Source organism: Chiloscyllium plagiosum, chromosome 11 (genome assembly GCF_004010195.1).
Source record: "Chiloscyllium plagiosum isolate BGI_BamShark_2017 chromosome 11, ASM401019v2, whole genome shotgun sequence".
Taxonomy (NCBI): domain Eukaryota; kingdom Metazoa; phylum Chordata; class Chondrichthyes; order Orectolobiformes; family Hemiscylliidae; genus Chiloscyllium; species Chiloscyllium plagiosum.
The window spans coordinates 41,599,535-41,613,230 of NC_057720.1; the positions used below are offsets into that span (position 1 = coordinate 41,599,535).

At 37.4% G+C, this 13,696-nt stretch overlaps 1 protein-coding gene across 1 annotated transcript in view; it reads left to right on the forward strand.

The window, feature by feature from the left end:
• Positions 1-10,576, forward strand: part of LOC122554722 (terminal uridylyltransferase 4-like) — an 86,545-nt gene extending 75,969 nt beyond the window's left edge. Inside the window, exons 21-28 of the mRNA XM_043700098.1 lie at positions 701-748; positions 839-921; positions 2,385-2,500; positions 3,243-3,403; positions 6,633-6,751; positions 7,182-7,689; positions 9,045-9,212; positions 10,057-10,576. Coding sequence (XP_043556033.1) covers positions 701-748; positions 839-921; positions 2,385-2,500; positions 3,243-3,403; positions 6,633-6,751; positions 7,182-7,689; positions 9,045-9,212; positions 10,057-10,139 — 1,286 coding nt within the window. The 3' untranslated portion in view covers positions 10,140-10,576. The remainder of the gene's footprint in view (positions 1-700; positions 749-838; positions 922-2,384; positions 2,501-3,242; positions 3,404-6,632; positions 6,752-7,181; positions 7,690-9,044; positions 9,213-10,056) is intronic.
• The last annotated feature ends 3,120 nt before the right edge of the window (positions 10,577-13,696 follow it).

Sequence of the window (13,696 nt, forward strand, 5' to 3'; positions counted from 1 at the left end):
CCCTTCTTAAACAGTGGCACCACATTAGCCAACTTCCAGTCTTCCGGCACCTCACCTGTGACTGTCAATGATACAAATATCTCAGCAAGAGGCCCAGCAATCACTTCTCTAGCTTCCCAAAGAGTTCTCGGGTACACCTGATCAGGTCCTGGGGATTTATCCACCTTTAACCATTTCAAGACATCCAACACTTGCTCCTCTGTAATCTGGATGTTTTGCAAGATGTCACCATCTATTTCCCTACAGTCTATATCTTCCATATCCTTTTCCACAGTAAATACTGATGCAAAATATTCATTTAGTATCTCCCACATTTTCTGAGGCTCCACACAAAGGCTGCCTTGCTGATCTTTGAGGGGCCCTATTCTCTCCCTAGTTATCCTTTTGTCCTTTAATATTTTTGTAAAAACCCTTTGGATTTTCCTTAATTCTATTTGCCAAAGCTATTTCATGTCCCCGTTTTGCCCTCCTGATTTCCCTCTTAAGTATACTCCTACTTTCTTTATACTCTTCTCAGGATTTACTCGATCTATCTTGTCTATACCTGACTTTTGCTTCCTTCTTTTTCTTAACCAAACCCTCAATTTCTTTAGTCATCCAGCATTCCCTATACCTACCAGCCTTCCCTTTCATCCTGACAGGAATATACTTTCTCTGGATTCTTGTTATCTCATTTCTGATGTCAGAACTTGTTTTCCAGATCCTTTTGATTTGAATCACAATCTTGGTGCTGGAGTTTCAAGAAAAAGTAAGTCATCTCACTTTTTGGCTGTTCAGATTTTTTTTGCATAACAAAGCATGAACTTAGTTCTGATTTCAATGTTTGCTGTCTTTGCAGTGACCAACTTTATTATGAAGGCTTTTATAAATGGCCGCAGATTATTTGGTACACCTGTGTATCCACATCCTGGCATGGAAACAGTATGTAAAGGCACTTATTTTAATACACCTTTCTTCTTTCTTGTTCAATAAATAATATAATAATTGTCAACCCAGCAAACTCTCTTTGTTAGAATTCCAGTGATGTTATTTCAGTGCTACAGGAATAAGTTTTATTTGTTTGATAAATTAATGTAAGCTTAATTTTAATTATTTCCAACCGTGATTGTCTGTGCTGATTTCACGAAGGAAGTTAAGAAAGAGATCTTTAAAGTTATGAAGGCGTTTGATAGATGGACTTAAAGCCAACTTTAGAGTTGAGCAATGGAGTAATCTATGTAAGATAATCATTAATAAATCAAATAAAGAATTCAGGAGAAACTTCTTCGTGTAACCTATGGAACCTGCTACACCAAAAGGAATAATTATGCAAATATCACTGTTGCCTTTAGAAAAGTACATGAGGGAGCAAGAACCAGAAGGATATGCAGATAGCATTCAGTGAAGTAGGATGAAGAGTTCATCTGAACTATAAAAATTGTCATAGATTAGCTAGGCTCAGTGGCCTATAAATTCAATGTCATTAATTATTAGCAACAATATTGAAAACAATGTTGTAAGTAGTATTTAAGATTCAAATTATAGTGTATGTATTATCTCTATGGATTTGACACTGTATAAGAAAGTTGATGATGCCGTATTATTATAGAAAAAGAAGTATGGGTATGAGTAGACCCTCTGAGTGAAGAAATTAATCCTCATCTCAGTCCAAAATGGCCTATCCCGTATCTTAAGACTGACCCCTCATTCTGGACTACAGGGAAACTCAACATATGTGAAAATGGAACCAGGAGGAGGGTGATGTCATTGATTATGTTGAAATCTGCTTATTGAGATAAATTATGCATTACAGACCCACAAAATGTCATTTCCTTATCATTGAAGATTTCATTTGAAAGATGAGGTGAAATATGGGTGGTGAGGAAGACAAGGAAGTTGGAAAGAGATGGTGTCTTGTTGGTGATGGAAATAGTGAGTGTGTAGAGATACTGAAGTAAAGGGAGCGGTCATGAACATGGTTAGGAGACATTTTATTTGGAGAAAAGTGTTAGAGAACAGGGGAGTTAAGATGGAAGTTAGTCATTCTGAGAGGGAGGAGTAAGATAAGGATATCATGGAGTAGGATTGAGGTGGCTTATTACACTTACGTTCTATAAGGAAGTGAAAGTGTCAAAATGTGACTTGGTAAGTAAAGAATGTATTAGAATGAAGAAAACTAATGAATAAGACAAATGGAAATCAGTATTGAAGACAAAATCTGAACTGAAGAAAGTATAACTTGAACCCTTAATATTTTTTAAATTGAAATAAAATAAATCTGTTTCAAACTTGTCCCTTTAGATATTAGTCACTCATTGAACAAATTTGGTATTTCCATACATTAGATTTATAACCATGATCATTTGCTCAATAAAGTTGAAGTTGTGCAAATAATTTCTCTTAAGGATTACTTTTTTGATTCGAAAATCCTGACTGATGGAGAGTTGGCACCAAATGATAGATGTTGTCGTATCTGTGGGAAAATTGGACATTACATGAAAGACTGCCCAAAGAGGAGGAGGTAAGAAATGACTTACATTTATATAGTCTGTTTTATGTCTTCAGCCAACCTGAAACCAATTTGCAGTCAATTAATTAATTCAAAAATGCATGGCAGCAAGTTCACACAACAGAAAATTAGTTAAATGAAGATGGCTAGTAGAAAGGGCTGAAGGAGGACATAAGATCAGGTACTATGACCCTGGATTGGAATTTCAACCCACAAGTTTTGATTCAGATAAAATGTCTACCATCAAACAAAAGTGACATTTTGATTTACTGAAGGAGTTTCCAACTGAAGTATTTGACCTAAGACATGCCCATTACAATGGACCATGGATTTCTAATTTTTGCCAGATGCAAAACAGATGAAAACCAGGCTCTGAAGGCCAGCAGCATGTTTAGAACTTTCTCTTTAAAATATTATTAAGACTTATTTCTCTTATTATTGTACATTCTCACTGTCTTGCTCCATACTCTCTCTGTCTTCCTCTTTCTCTTCCTTCCCCATCCCACAATTTTGATTTTTGCTCATGAAAATACTTTGAATTAATTACTTATGATATTTTACTATAAACTCTGTAATACTGGATTTTAAAAATGCCAGAAATCATACCTTTTGACGGTTTGTTAACATTTTGACATTTTAACACTTGCTAATAAAACCAGCCAAAAACTAGGGCAGGAGGCAACCTTAAGTTTGTCCTTGCTTGACACTACTTTTAAAGAATGATAAACATTGATTGAATATATTTTGTGTTAAGAATGAAGAAGAAAGAAAATGAGAAAGATGAAGAGAAAGATTCAAAGGAGGAAGAAAAAGAACTAAGAGAAAAACGATGCTTTATCTGTGGTGACACCAGTCATATGAGAAGGGACTGTCCAGAAATCAGAACAGCCCGACTAAGGAATAACACTGTGCCTGGTAGACAAATTAATCGCTCCAAAATATAATTATCTGTCTTTACTTTAGTATTTGTGTATATGTTAACATTAGAACTGTTATTATGCCCTAAAAATCTTCAAGAAAAAGTGCTTTTAACATATGGTTTTTCAGTGACACCATGTAAAATAATTCCACAGAGGCCAGTATCCTGTTGTCACCAAGTCACCCTTGATTTACTTGTGGAAAGACCTTAACACTGATCGAGCTCCGTCAGACCCAGCTCTTAAAGAGTTAACAGAGCCCCTGACACTCCTATTTATATCTGTCAGCTAGAGCTCCTTGATTAGACCAGATTAACATCCCCAAACAGGGAACTCATATTCCGTGAGGTCCATCTGGCTGACCTTGTTACAATCACTACATCCCTCCCTCTTGGAGTCTGAGGACATGGGCTGTGGTCTTTGCTCCCCCGGAGAATTTTAGCACTGGGTCAGGTTCTTTCAACTCTGCCTCTGCTAAGGATGGAGTGTAATGCACAGTAACTCACCTCTTCTGCCCAGAGTGTTTCATAAGCAAAGGCGTCAATGCGGTGATATCTGCTGTGTCTACCTCAGATTCCAAGAAAGCTTCACTGCTTGACAGAGAGCGAGAACTTATGGGTTCCAGAACAGATGGAAAGGCTGTCGGGGAGCCTGGTACATTCTGCTTCTGCTAAGTTTGTACCTGCCATTTGGTCCATGTACTTGTTCAGGACCATCACACCTACCCAAACTTACTGGACCTGACCTCGCATTAACCATGCCTCTTACCCATGCAGAACCATTCCCCGTAGTTCCCACTCCAAACTTTGTCCGCCAAAGGAAACTGTCTTGTATCCAGCATGGGCGTTCCAAATGCCGTTTCACTCTCTGCCCCCAGGTCCAGGAAGATCAGTTTTAACCTGGTGCAGAGCCTTTCCCATTATTAATTCTGCTGGAGCTGTTCCTGTAGTTGCATGACAGGTGGTCCTATTATCAAATAGGAACTGGAACATTTTTGTATCTAGTGAAGCTGTAGGCTGTTTTTTTAAGCCTGCCTTCAAAGTTTGGAGTACTCTTTCTGCCAGGCCATTGGATGATGGATGGTATGCAGCTGTCCTTTTATGTCGAATACCATTCAACATTACAAAATACTCAAATTCCCCGCTGGGAAACGATGATCCATTATCTGCACAGTTAACTTGTAACCAAATCCAGAGTTTATCCAGCCATTCCTACAAATGTTGGGGACCTGCTAGCAGTAACATTTGTCCTTGTTGCCACTCTGGGCACTGCCCCACCAACACAGCTATGTCTGCATCTAATCCTGGCCCCCATTCCTAAAGTCTCACTTACGTCTTCATTTTGGATATCCTGGAAGTTCCAGTATCTGGAGGCTCCCTTTGCTCAGGAAAATCACACTTGCTCCTCATAATAATATGCCATCCTCTGCTGTGATCTGGTTTCTCCAGTTCCAAGAAAGTTTCAGATCTGGTTGTGATGGCCCTTTGGTTTCCCCCGTAACCATCAGCTATTTCAGCTTTGCCAGGACTGGATCTTTCTGCATCCAAAGTCTGATATTGTCAGCTGTGACTGGAAGTGTGTCCACAAAATCTAAAGCCATGATAATCTGTTCCAGTGGCAGTATGGCTGGTGGTGTATCTATCAGCCAAAGACGGCTGAATGCATCTTCATTTGCTACTTGATTTTCTGGCCTGTGTTCCAACTTGTAATTATACACACTTAATAATAGAGCCCACCACTGAATTTGGCCTGAAGCTATGGGCGGTACTGTGTTGTCCTCTAAGTAAACCTAGCAGGGGTTTGTCGTCCGTTATAATTACAAATTTGCACCTGTCGAGGTATTGGTGGAACTTTCTGACTCCAAGTAGTAATGCCAAATCTTCCTTTCCATCTGAGCATATTCATTTTCTGCATTAGCCAAAGTCCTGCTTGCATACACTATGGGGCATTCCTCTCCTTTGGAGCACCTATGAGCTAATATTACCCTGATACCATACAGGGAGGCGTTGCATTTCAATACCAGATCTTGCTTGGGGTCATAGTGTGCCAACACGTTACAGGGTGAAAGCTGTTTCTTCACTTCCCTGAAACCTGTGGCTAGATTACACGACCATTTTCAAGGTTGACCTTTTTAAAAAAGTTGTTGCAAAAGTGCCAGGATGGAGGCTATGTTATGTATGAACTTTCCAGAATAATTCGCCAGCCAAAGGAAAGAACCAAGCTCTTGTACAGATGTGGGAGCTGGGGCAACTTTGATTGCCCTCACTTTGTCTTCCACTTGCTTTTCTTGACTCTGTAGCTCAAGTGGGTTGGGGTGCCTGGAACACACATTTTTTTCTTTCTAAGACGTACGCACGCCTGGAAGAAATGTCTTAAGAACTATGTCCAAGGTTTCTAAGTACTCATGGTGGTCTTCCCTGTTAGCAAGTCATTTAGATAAATAGCAACTTGAGGTAGACCTTGTAACATGTTCTCAATTGTCTGCTGAAAAATTGCACAGACTGATGATACCCCAGATGACAGTCTTGCATATTGGTACAAACCCTTTTGGATATTAATTGTAGCTGGGAATTTCATTTCTCCTTGACTTCTCTCTGGCCTTTGTATTCTCCACCTAAGTAATTCCATCTCTATAATTCTACAGTGCTAAGTTTGAACACTCTGGCATTTATGAATCATATCATGTGATACATTTTCCAGTAATCCTTCAGTAGAGAAGCATTACTATTCTGTTAGTCCTTTAACATCACTACTGAAAATTCATATCCATATTGATGGAGGTAGTACAGTGTATAAAGATATTAAGTGACTTAATTAATATAGTATAACTTGGTGCATACAATACATACACTAAAATTTCCAGAGTAGGTTGGTGCTCTGTTTTGGTGCTCAAGACTTCTGTGCAGTGAACTGGTAAAGTATTGCTTGAACTGCTTTTCTTGAATGGCAAACCCACAATCAGCGTATGTAGTAATAAGATGTCAGGCATTACCCTGCAGTGAAAAAGAACAATCCAAAAGTCCAATTGTCCTGAGAGCTTTAATATAGCTCAAGTTCAGACAAGATGTGTAGGAAGACAACACCTTAGTGGAAAATAAAGTAACAATTAAAAAGGCAAAAAGTGTTAAGTAATTAAAACATTGCAAAAATTCAGTAATAATAATATTAATAATATTCAGTATTAAAAGACTATTTGGTATCCGATGGATTTTGTTTTTATCTTAAAGTTCCTCAGGTTGCACGAAACATTACCAGTGTACAGGCAGTTGCAACTTCCCAGGCATCTACATCATATTCAGGACATCATCAGGATTTCCCACATCGTAACAGGCAACCCTCAGAATGTGTAAGTTATTTCTTTCTGCTTCTTATGTAACATACTACAGTTGCACAGGGTTTTCTCCAGTATAGAAGACTTTATGTTAAAATTGCCATTTATTGTTCTTTATTCTCAAAAATTCTTCTAGAATTTGCCCCAAAGTGGAGAAACCCCTCTTGTAACTGAGTTAAGATTAACAATCATATATGTTAATGAATAGTTTCATAGTTATGTAGAAACGAAACAGTTTTGTCGTGATATATTCATATTTGAAAATGGTATGTCAGATAAACCCTTTTAGAACTATTATCACTTAGTCCACCCTACTCACACACAATATTTTGTAAATGATTTCCTTCCTTCTTAAAACATGGTTTAGTGAAAGAATGTTAGAAACTGGAAATCCATTATCTGCAGCAATAGTCTGTCTCATTGCTTTTTTGTTTCTAATTTTCAGTCAGAACCACATCAGACGCCTCCTTATTCTCCTCAAACTGTGCATCAGCAGTTAACACCAAATTCATCTCAAACAGCCTCTGTTTCCCATCCACAGACCCAACAAGCAGCTTCTCAAAATAAGCTTGCACAGACACTTGCTCAACCAACCCATCAGGTTCAAATGTCCTTGTTTCCGTATGCTCAGCCTCACCCAGGTCAGTTTTCCAGTGTGCACAGCCTGGGTTTAATACAGTCACACCAACCGCAGCACCAGGTGCAAATGCCCACTAATTCTTGGCCTACTCTGCTTCAACCTGCATCTGGTAACCATCCCAACATTACTTTCCCTATGCGGTCAAGCAGCAACACAGCTAATCCCAACAATATGAATTTGAATGATCCTAGTATCATCTTTGCTCAGCCTGCTACTAGGCCCATGGGTATCTCCAACACTCCTCACGATGGACAGTGGCACAATCACATGACTCGCAGCACACTAGTGGGAAATGGCACTCTGGGAGCTTCAGGTATATTTCTTTTTCTCATTATATTAATATGTTGCTATTATTCTTCGAATATGCACTGTAATGGACATGCTGAAGTCTTATAATTTTAACAATTTTATTCTATATATGCTGATTTGTTTTTACACCAGATATTATCTAACAAAAATGCATTTCTTTATGGCCTCAAAAATAACAGTGAAGGGTAAGATTAACAAGTTAAGTAATAAATTAGTTTAAAGATGTGCGGCACCTTTGATAATTTGCAATGTGGTACTTTCCTGATGGTAAATCAAGATGTTGCCCAGTGTGCTGAATTTGCTAATTTTAATCGGGGCAGTTTTTGAATGCTACAGATATTCTCAGAAGCAGCTTGGCTCTTTGTTCTTTCCACTACATGTCACTGCTTGGTAGACAGTAACTTCCGAAAGTGTGCACAAAAATTGAAGTCAGTTGAATATGAGATTGATTCAAAATCTTGCCAATGCTATCTACCTGATGTGAAGAATGACCATTGGAATCTGTGAAATTATTTACTGGCTAAGAGTTAGTGACCTAAGCGAGAAGGGATACAAATGAATTAATCATACTTTTTGGAGAAATTTCAATATACATGTCATATGCAAATAATAGAGGGCCGGAAATGTAACAGAATACTTCCTATATAATGAATACTCTGAATAATATTTTGCAACTAAGATTATAAAATTATGGAATAACTTGCACACTTCCTGTTTGTTACAATCAGTGTACATTTTTCATGAAAAAAGTTAAACTATTGATAATGAAAATGACCAATTTCAAAGCCTGTGTTTGCTTGTCCCTTGAATGCTTTAAAAATCAGTGTGATGATTATTATTAAAGCTTCAAAAATAACACCAACAGAAACAAAGAGAGACTGACTCAGGATTCTGGGCAGTTTTTGTAGTTTACCTTGTTATTTGCCTTGTCTCATTCCCTTCTCTTTTCCATCCTCAGTGACTATATTTATAATAATGTTGAACATTGAGCATCTGACAAAATCTTTTACCCCACTATTGCTGATAGTAATGAATTCGCATTCAACCCTTTATAGTGCTAATTCTTTAAAATCTATTAAAGATAGATATCTATCTTTTAATATCTTGCTTGTGCTTCTGACAATATTTTTAACTATACTGGTGAAGTAAAGTAAGTATACCTTGCAACAAAGTGCGTTAACAAGCTACCCTGCTACAAGGTTAATTGTGTTATTACAGAGGAAAGTATACTAAGGAAGAATTACATGCCACCCAGTTTGCAAAGGAGACAAATTGCACTTTTTAGGCTTCTTAATGTTAATTTTAAGCAATCATGTCTTACAACAAACATTTGACTTTTTTTCCTCCATGGAAACATAGATCAAAGGTTTCAGGGACAATTTGCAAAACTAAATCCTCCACCCATACCTTGGGAGCATCATCCTCTTCCTCATTTTCAAGCACCGTGGCCTTACAGAATGCCTCAGAACTTCATTCAGCAGGGAAATACGAACTATCCTCAGCAGAACAAATCCTACTATTCTCAAGGTACCAATAACAGCAAGCCATTCTAATCAGGTTTAACTATTGCAAAGTGACATGGCAGGTAAATGTAGGAATATTGATTCTCACTTTATATGTATCCCCTAGCATATTATTGTAAATGATTTTGACAGCAGAAAGTATACCCTATGTTATAGTGGACTTGATATACGATCCAAATAAATAATTACAGACCTTGGGAGGCCTAGAAGTTTTCATGTAAATTTACAAAAATCACTTGTTCGATCCAGGATTTGATGAATTGTAGAAATTTTACCTACAACTAAATGGATAACAATCCTCAAGCACATTTGTTCTGTTCTGTTTCTCTCACCCAATTGATCAAGCTTTCCTGTGATACAGTGCAGGGTGCTGAAAATGCACTGTTTAAATTATGATTTGGAAGCTTATTAAAAACAAAATCAAGACTGAGCAGAATCAAGAAGACAGAGAATGGGAGAATCAAATCCCATAAAATCTGCAGTATTTTATAGTTTGAGTGACGTAGATTTTGCTGCTGGTTAATTGGCGAAAGCAGCATGTAACTAAGCTATACAGACCAATGGGTGAAGATGGCAGCTAACTTTATAAACAGCGATCTGAGTTTCTCATTCAAATAATGGTGAGTTCCAGAAAGCTGTTTTCACATGTACAAGGCAACTTGTGTGTATTTGCAACAATTGACTTTTGTCTCATTCTCATTTGTGCGAAAATTGTTTGGACATAATATTTCAATTGAAGTTTCAATCTTTCAACTTAGCAGAAACACAATGAATGCAATGTTTACATTTTCATAAATTAATTTCAAATTGGTGTGTTTGTAAAACTGTAAATGTTCCTGTTTTGACAGGTCCCACAATCCACAGTAACCAGCATTTTCCAATCATGCAGCAAGGAAGAGTACGGATGAATTACATTCAACAAAAGAAGTGACTTAAATGGAAATTCACACCATGATACGCAGTTAGAGAACCCTACTCACTTGGAAAAGAGGAGCAGGAATTATTTTAAGACTTTTTTTAATCTGTATGATTTGTACATAGACCAAACCTGATTGTAATTTTTACTAGTTTTTGTTGTGATGCATCACAATGTGACTTATGATACAGATCACATCTATTTTAATGCCTCCCATTTTTGAAGGTGGGGTAAAATCATTTTTTGTTTGAAGCTGATGGAACTGTAAAGAAAAAGCTTTTAAAAAAACTGGATTTATTTTCTCTGTTGTATTCATACTTTGGCTGCCTCAGACTTTGTATATGGTTCTTAAAAAAAAAAGAAAATATGGTTTAAAGATGGTCAGCTGTATTCAGAGCAAAAGTATATAGTGCCAAATGCCTTTTAAAAATAAACTGTAGCTTTTTAATAAACTGATATTTGATTGTAATTATTTACCCTCTGGACAGCCAATGTTTCATACACTCAACCTCTAATACGATCAATTTCATTAATGTTCTATTTCTTGTGCCAGTAACAAGAAACACTGTGAATATTTGGGACTTTTTTTTTCACGAACGGTAATTGATATTAAGTCAGTTGTAATCTAAAATTAATAGAATCTAATTAACCAAATGTGTTAAGGGATATGAAGCAAGACAAGTTTATGGATTTATGATGGGTAAATGCGGCTTAGTGTGAGCTAGGATATGAGATCAGAGTTTGCAATGAGTTCAAGTTTACAGAAGGGGAGGCAATGATGTAGAGGTAAGATCACTGAATTAGTAATACAGAGCCCCAGGGTAATGTTATGGGACATGAAGTTCAATCCCACCATGACAGATAGTGAAATTTAATGGCGACCTTGTAACCACTGCAACTTTTTGTCAAATCCCATCCAATGCACTAGTGCCCTTCAGGAGTAGAAATCTGCCATCCATACTTCGCCTGGCCTACATGTGACTCTAGACCCAAAACTAGGTAGTTGCCCTATGGGCAATTAGAGATGGGCAATAAACGCTGGGCGAGACAGTGCTGCATACATTCCAGGAAAAGAATCTCATTGTATGGCAGAACAGGCTCAGGACCGAAATGCCCTTCTCCTGTTCCCATGTTACTCAGCTAATGAACTAGCGATTGCACTGAGCTATTCGAGGGCAGAAAATTTTCTCTTCCTGGGATAGACTTATGTAAATGTTTAATCCCAGAGGTAGAGCTCTTTCACTGATGTAATATATGTTGGGTAAAAATTTGCTCATTATACCAAAACTGTGTACTTCCACTATTGCCTTGCACTGACCTGTATATCCTGACTTCGAGAGTTTGACTATATAAGCTGATTGCAAAGAGAAATGCTTGAAAATCCAATTGAATAATAGTTCCAGACACAGCAGCTTTGCAGGTGGTGATTTCACATGTTTTAAGTTCTAAAATTACATTTGCAAATACCTTCAGTTTGAGTGACTCTTGATAAAATTTACCATGCAAGTTATTTGGGTCTCTAAGTTTTTTTTTGCAGCTCTATCTTTTCTTGTCTGTATACATTTATACAGAAACATAGGCAAAACATGGAAAAACCAACATCAAAATCTGGCTCTCAATTTATCCCACTTGTCCTGAAATTTCCTCTTCAGATCCTTGCAATTAAGCTTTTCCCTTTTTGACAGCATCAGAATAGCCCTGACCAGTCAAATGACTGCCTCTACGATTGTGACCACTGTGCATTAGTCTTCTTGAACTGTTCTGCAGCGTTCTAAGCTTAACCAAGCTATTCTACTGCAGTGACCCCAACTGCTATCCAAATGAACGTAGCCAGTGTATCGTCAGTGTTTTTATATTAATTCCCTTGCAAATTAATCTGCAGAATTCCACAATATCTTAACTCTTCCTCTGTTTTGTCCCTTAGTGACATTCTTGGCAACTTAAACACAGATAATACCCATCTCTGTTACTTCATGATCTTTTTTGACCCCAGCTGGTTACCGGAAGCAGCGAGAACGAAACCAAATAAATTCCAACAACACAGTACAGCAGCGCTTCACAGGAGGCTCCACAGCACTGAGGATGTCACCGAGAAAGGGGACAAAACATCTGCAAACCAAATTCCTAACTGGGCGAACATACCCACAACAACTGCAACTGATAGCCGAGCTAAAAATCTTTACACAAACCTTGATTGTATGGCTGTTAGAGTTACAAAAAGAAGTCTTTCAATTACAATCATCACAATGGTTTGATGTAGGCTTTCTAGATCAACTGATCGTTTCCTGCCTGTAACTGTGGTTGAGAAGATCAAAACTGGAAATTATATTCCAAGTGAAGCCTGGCCAATTTCTTATACAGGACATAATTATATTCCTTGCTTTGGAATCATTTGTTCAATGAATGCATCTTGTTTGGGTTTGTTATTGCCTATTCGTTATTGCTTCACAGATTTGTTCTCCGAAAGGACAAAGTTTCTGTCCTTCTCTACATATAATGCTTTTCCCTGGAAGATGTATGAATGTTGAGTATCCATCCTACTCTCATGCATGGCTCTAGTACACTCTCAGATGTTTGTATCATCTGCTAATTTGTTGATCATGTTCCTGACAGCTATATTGATAAAACCAAGACAGAGTAGTTTGAACACTGAACAAAATTAATTGGTCTTAAAACAGACCTAAAACCATTTAGAACGTTTCTTTGCCTATATTCTGTCAATCAGTTCTCAATTCAATTCATTACAGCTAATCTCAAAGTTTAATCTTATAGAAAATGATCCATTACCAAACACGTTTTGAAGTCTAAGTTGACTCTGTGTCTAATGATCTTTCCATCTAATTAACTTACTCTAAAATAGAATTACATTTTTAAAACATAACCACATTTAATGAGGCCATGTTGATGTCCCCAGTATAATCCCCAACTATCACAATTTGTCATAAAAGTTTATCTATTTCACTAATGTCCTTTAGAGAAGAGAATCCACCATCATTACCATGTCTGGCAGTTAAGGTTTAGTCTCATAAGCCACTCAGTTCAAGGTCAGTTAGGCATAGGCAACAAATGCTGGTTTTGCTTATAACACTGATATCCCATAATCCCATTTAAAAATAGATAAAAATAATTCCTTCAAGTATTTTCTTGTTCTGGAGTATGATAAATGTTGAAAAGTGGGCTGTGGCTATCCCTCAGAGATGGATTTTGAAAGGCCTTTTGCCCCTATGCAAAGATGCAATCAGAAACATTTTGCTGTCCTAACCAAATTCTATCACTCAATCACCAGCTAAAACAAATTATCTGGCCATTTAACTCAGTTTCTTTGTGGGCCCTTGTGCACAATGGTCATGGCGCACATTGAGTACATGAAAAGCACATTGAAATACAACTTATTTAATCTTATCAAAGAAATTCATTAGTTAAAATGATGCATCGATTAGATGCTGATGAACATGTAAACAACTGAATATCTTCAACAACTGAAACAGCACAGTCCTTCTGAAAAGGACTGGGGAAAATGCAACACTTACATTATTAATATGTCAAATAGGATTTGCAACAGTGGATAGCTT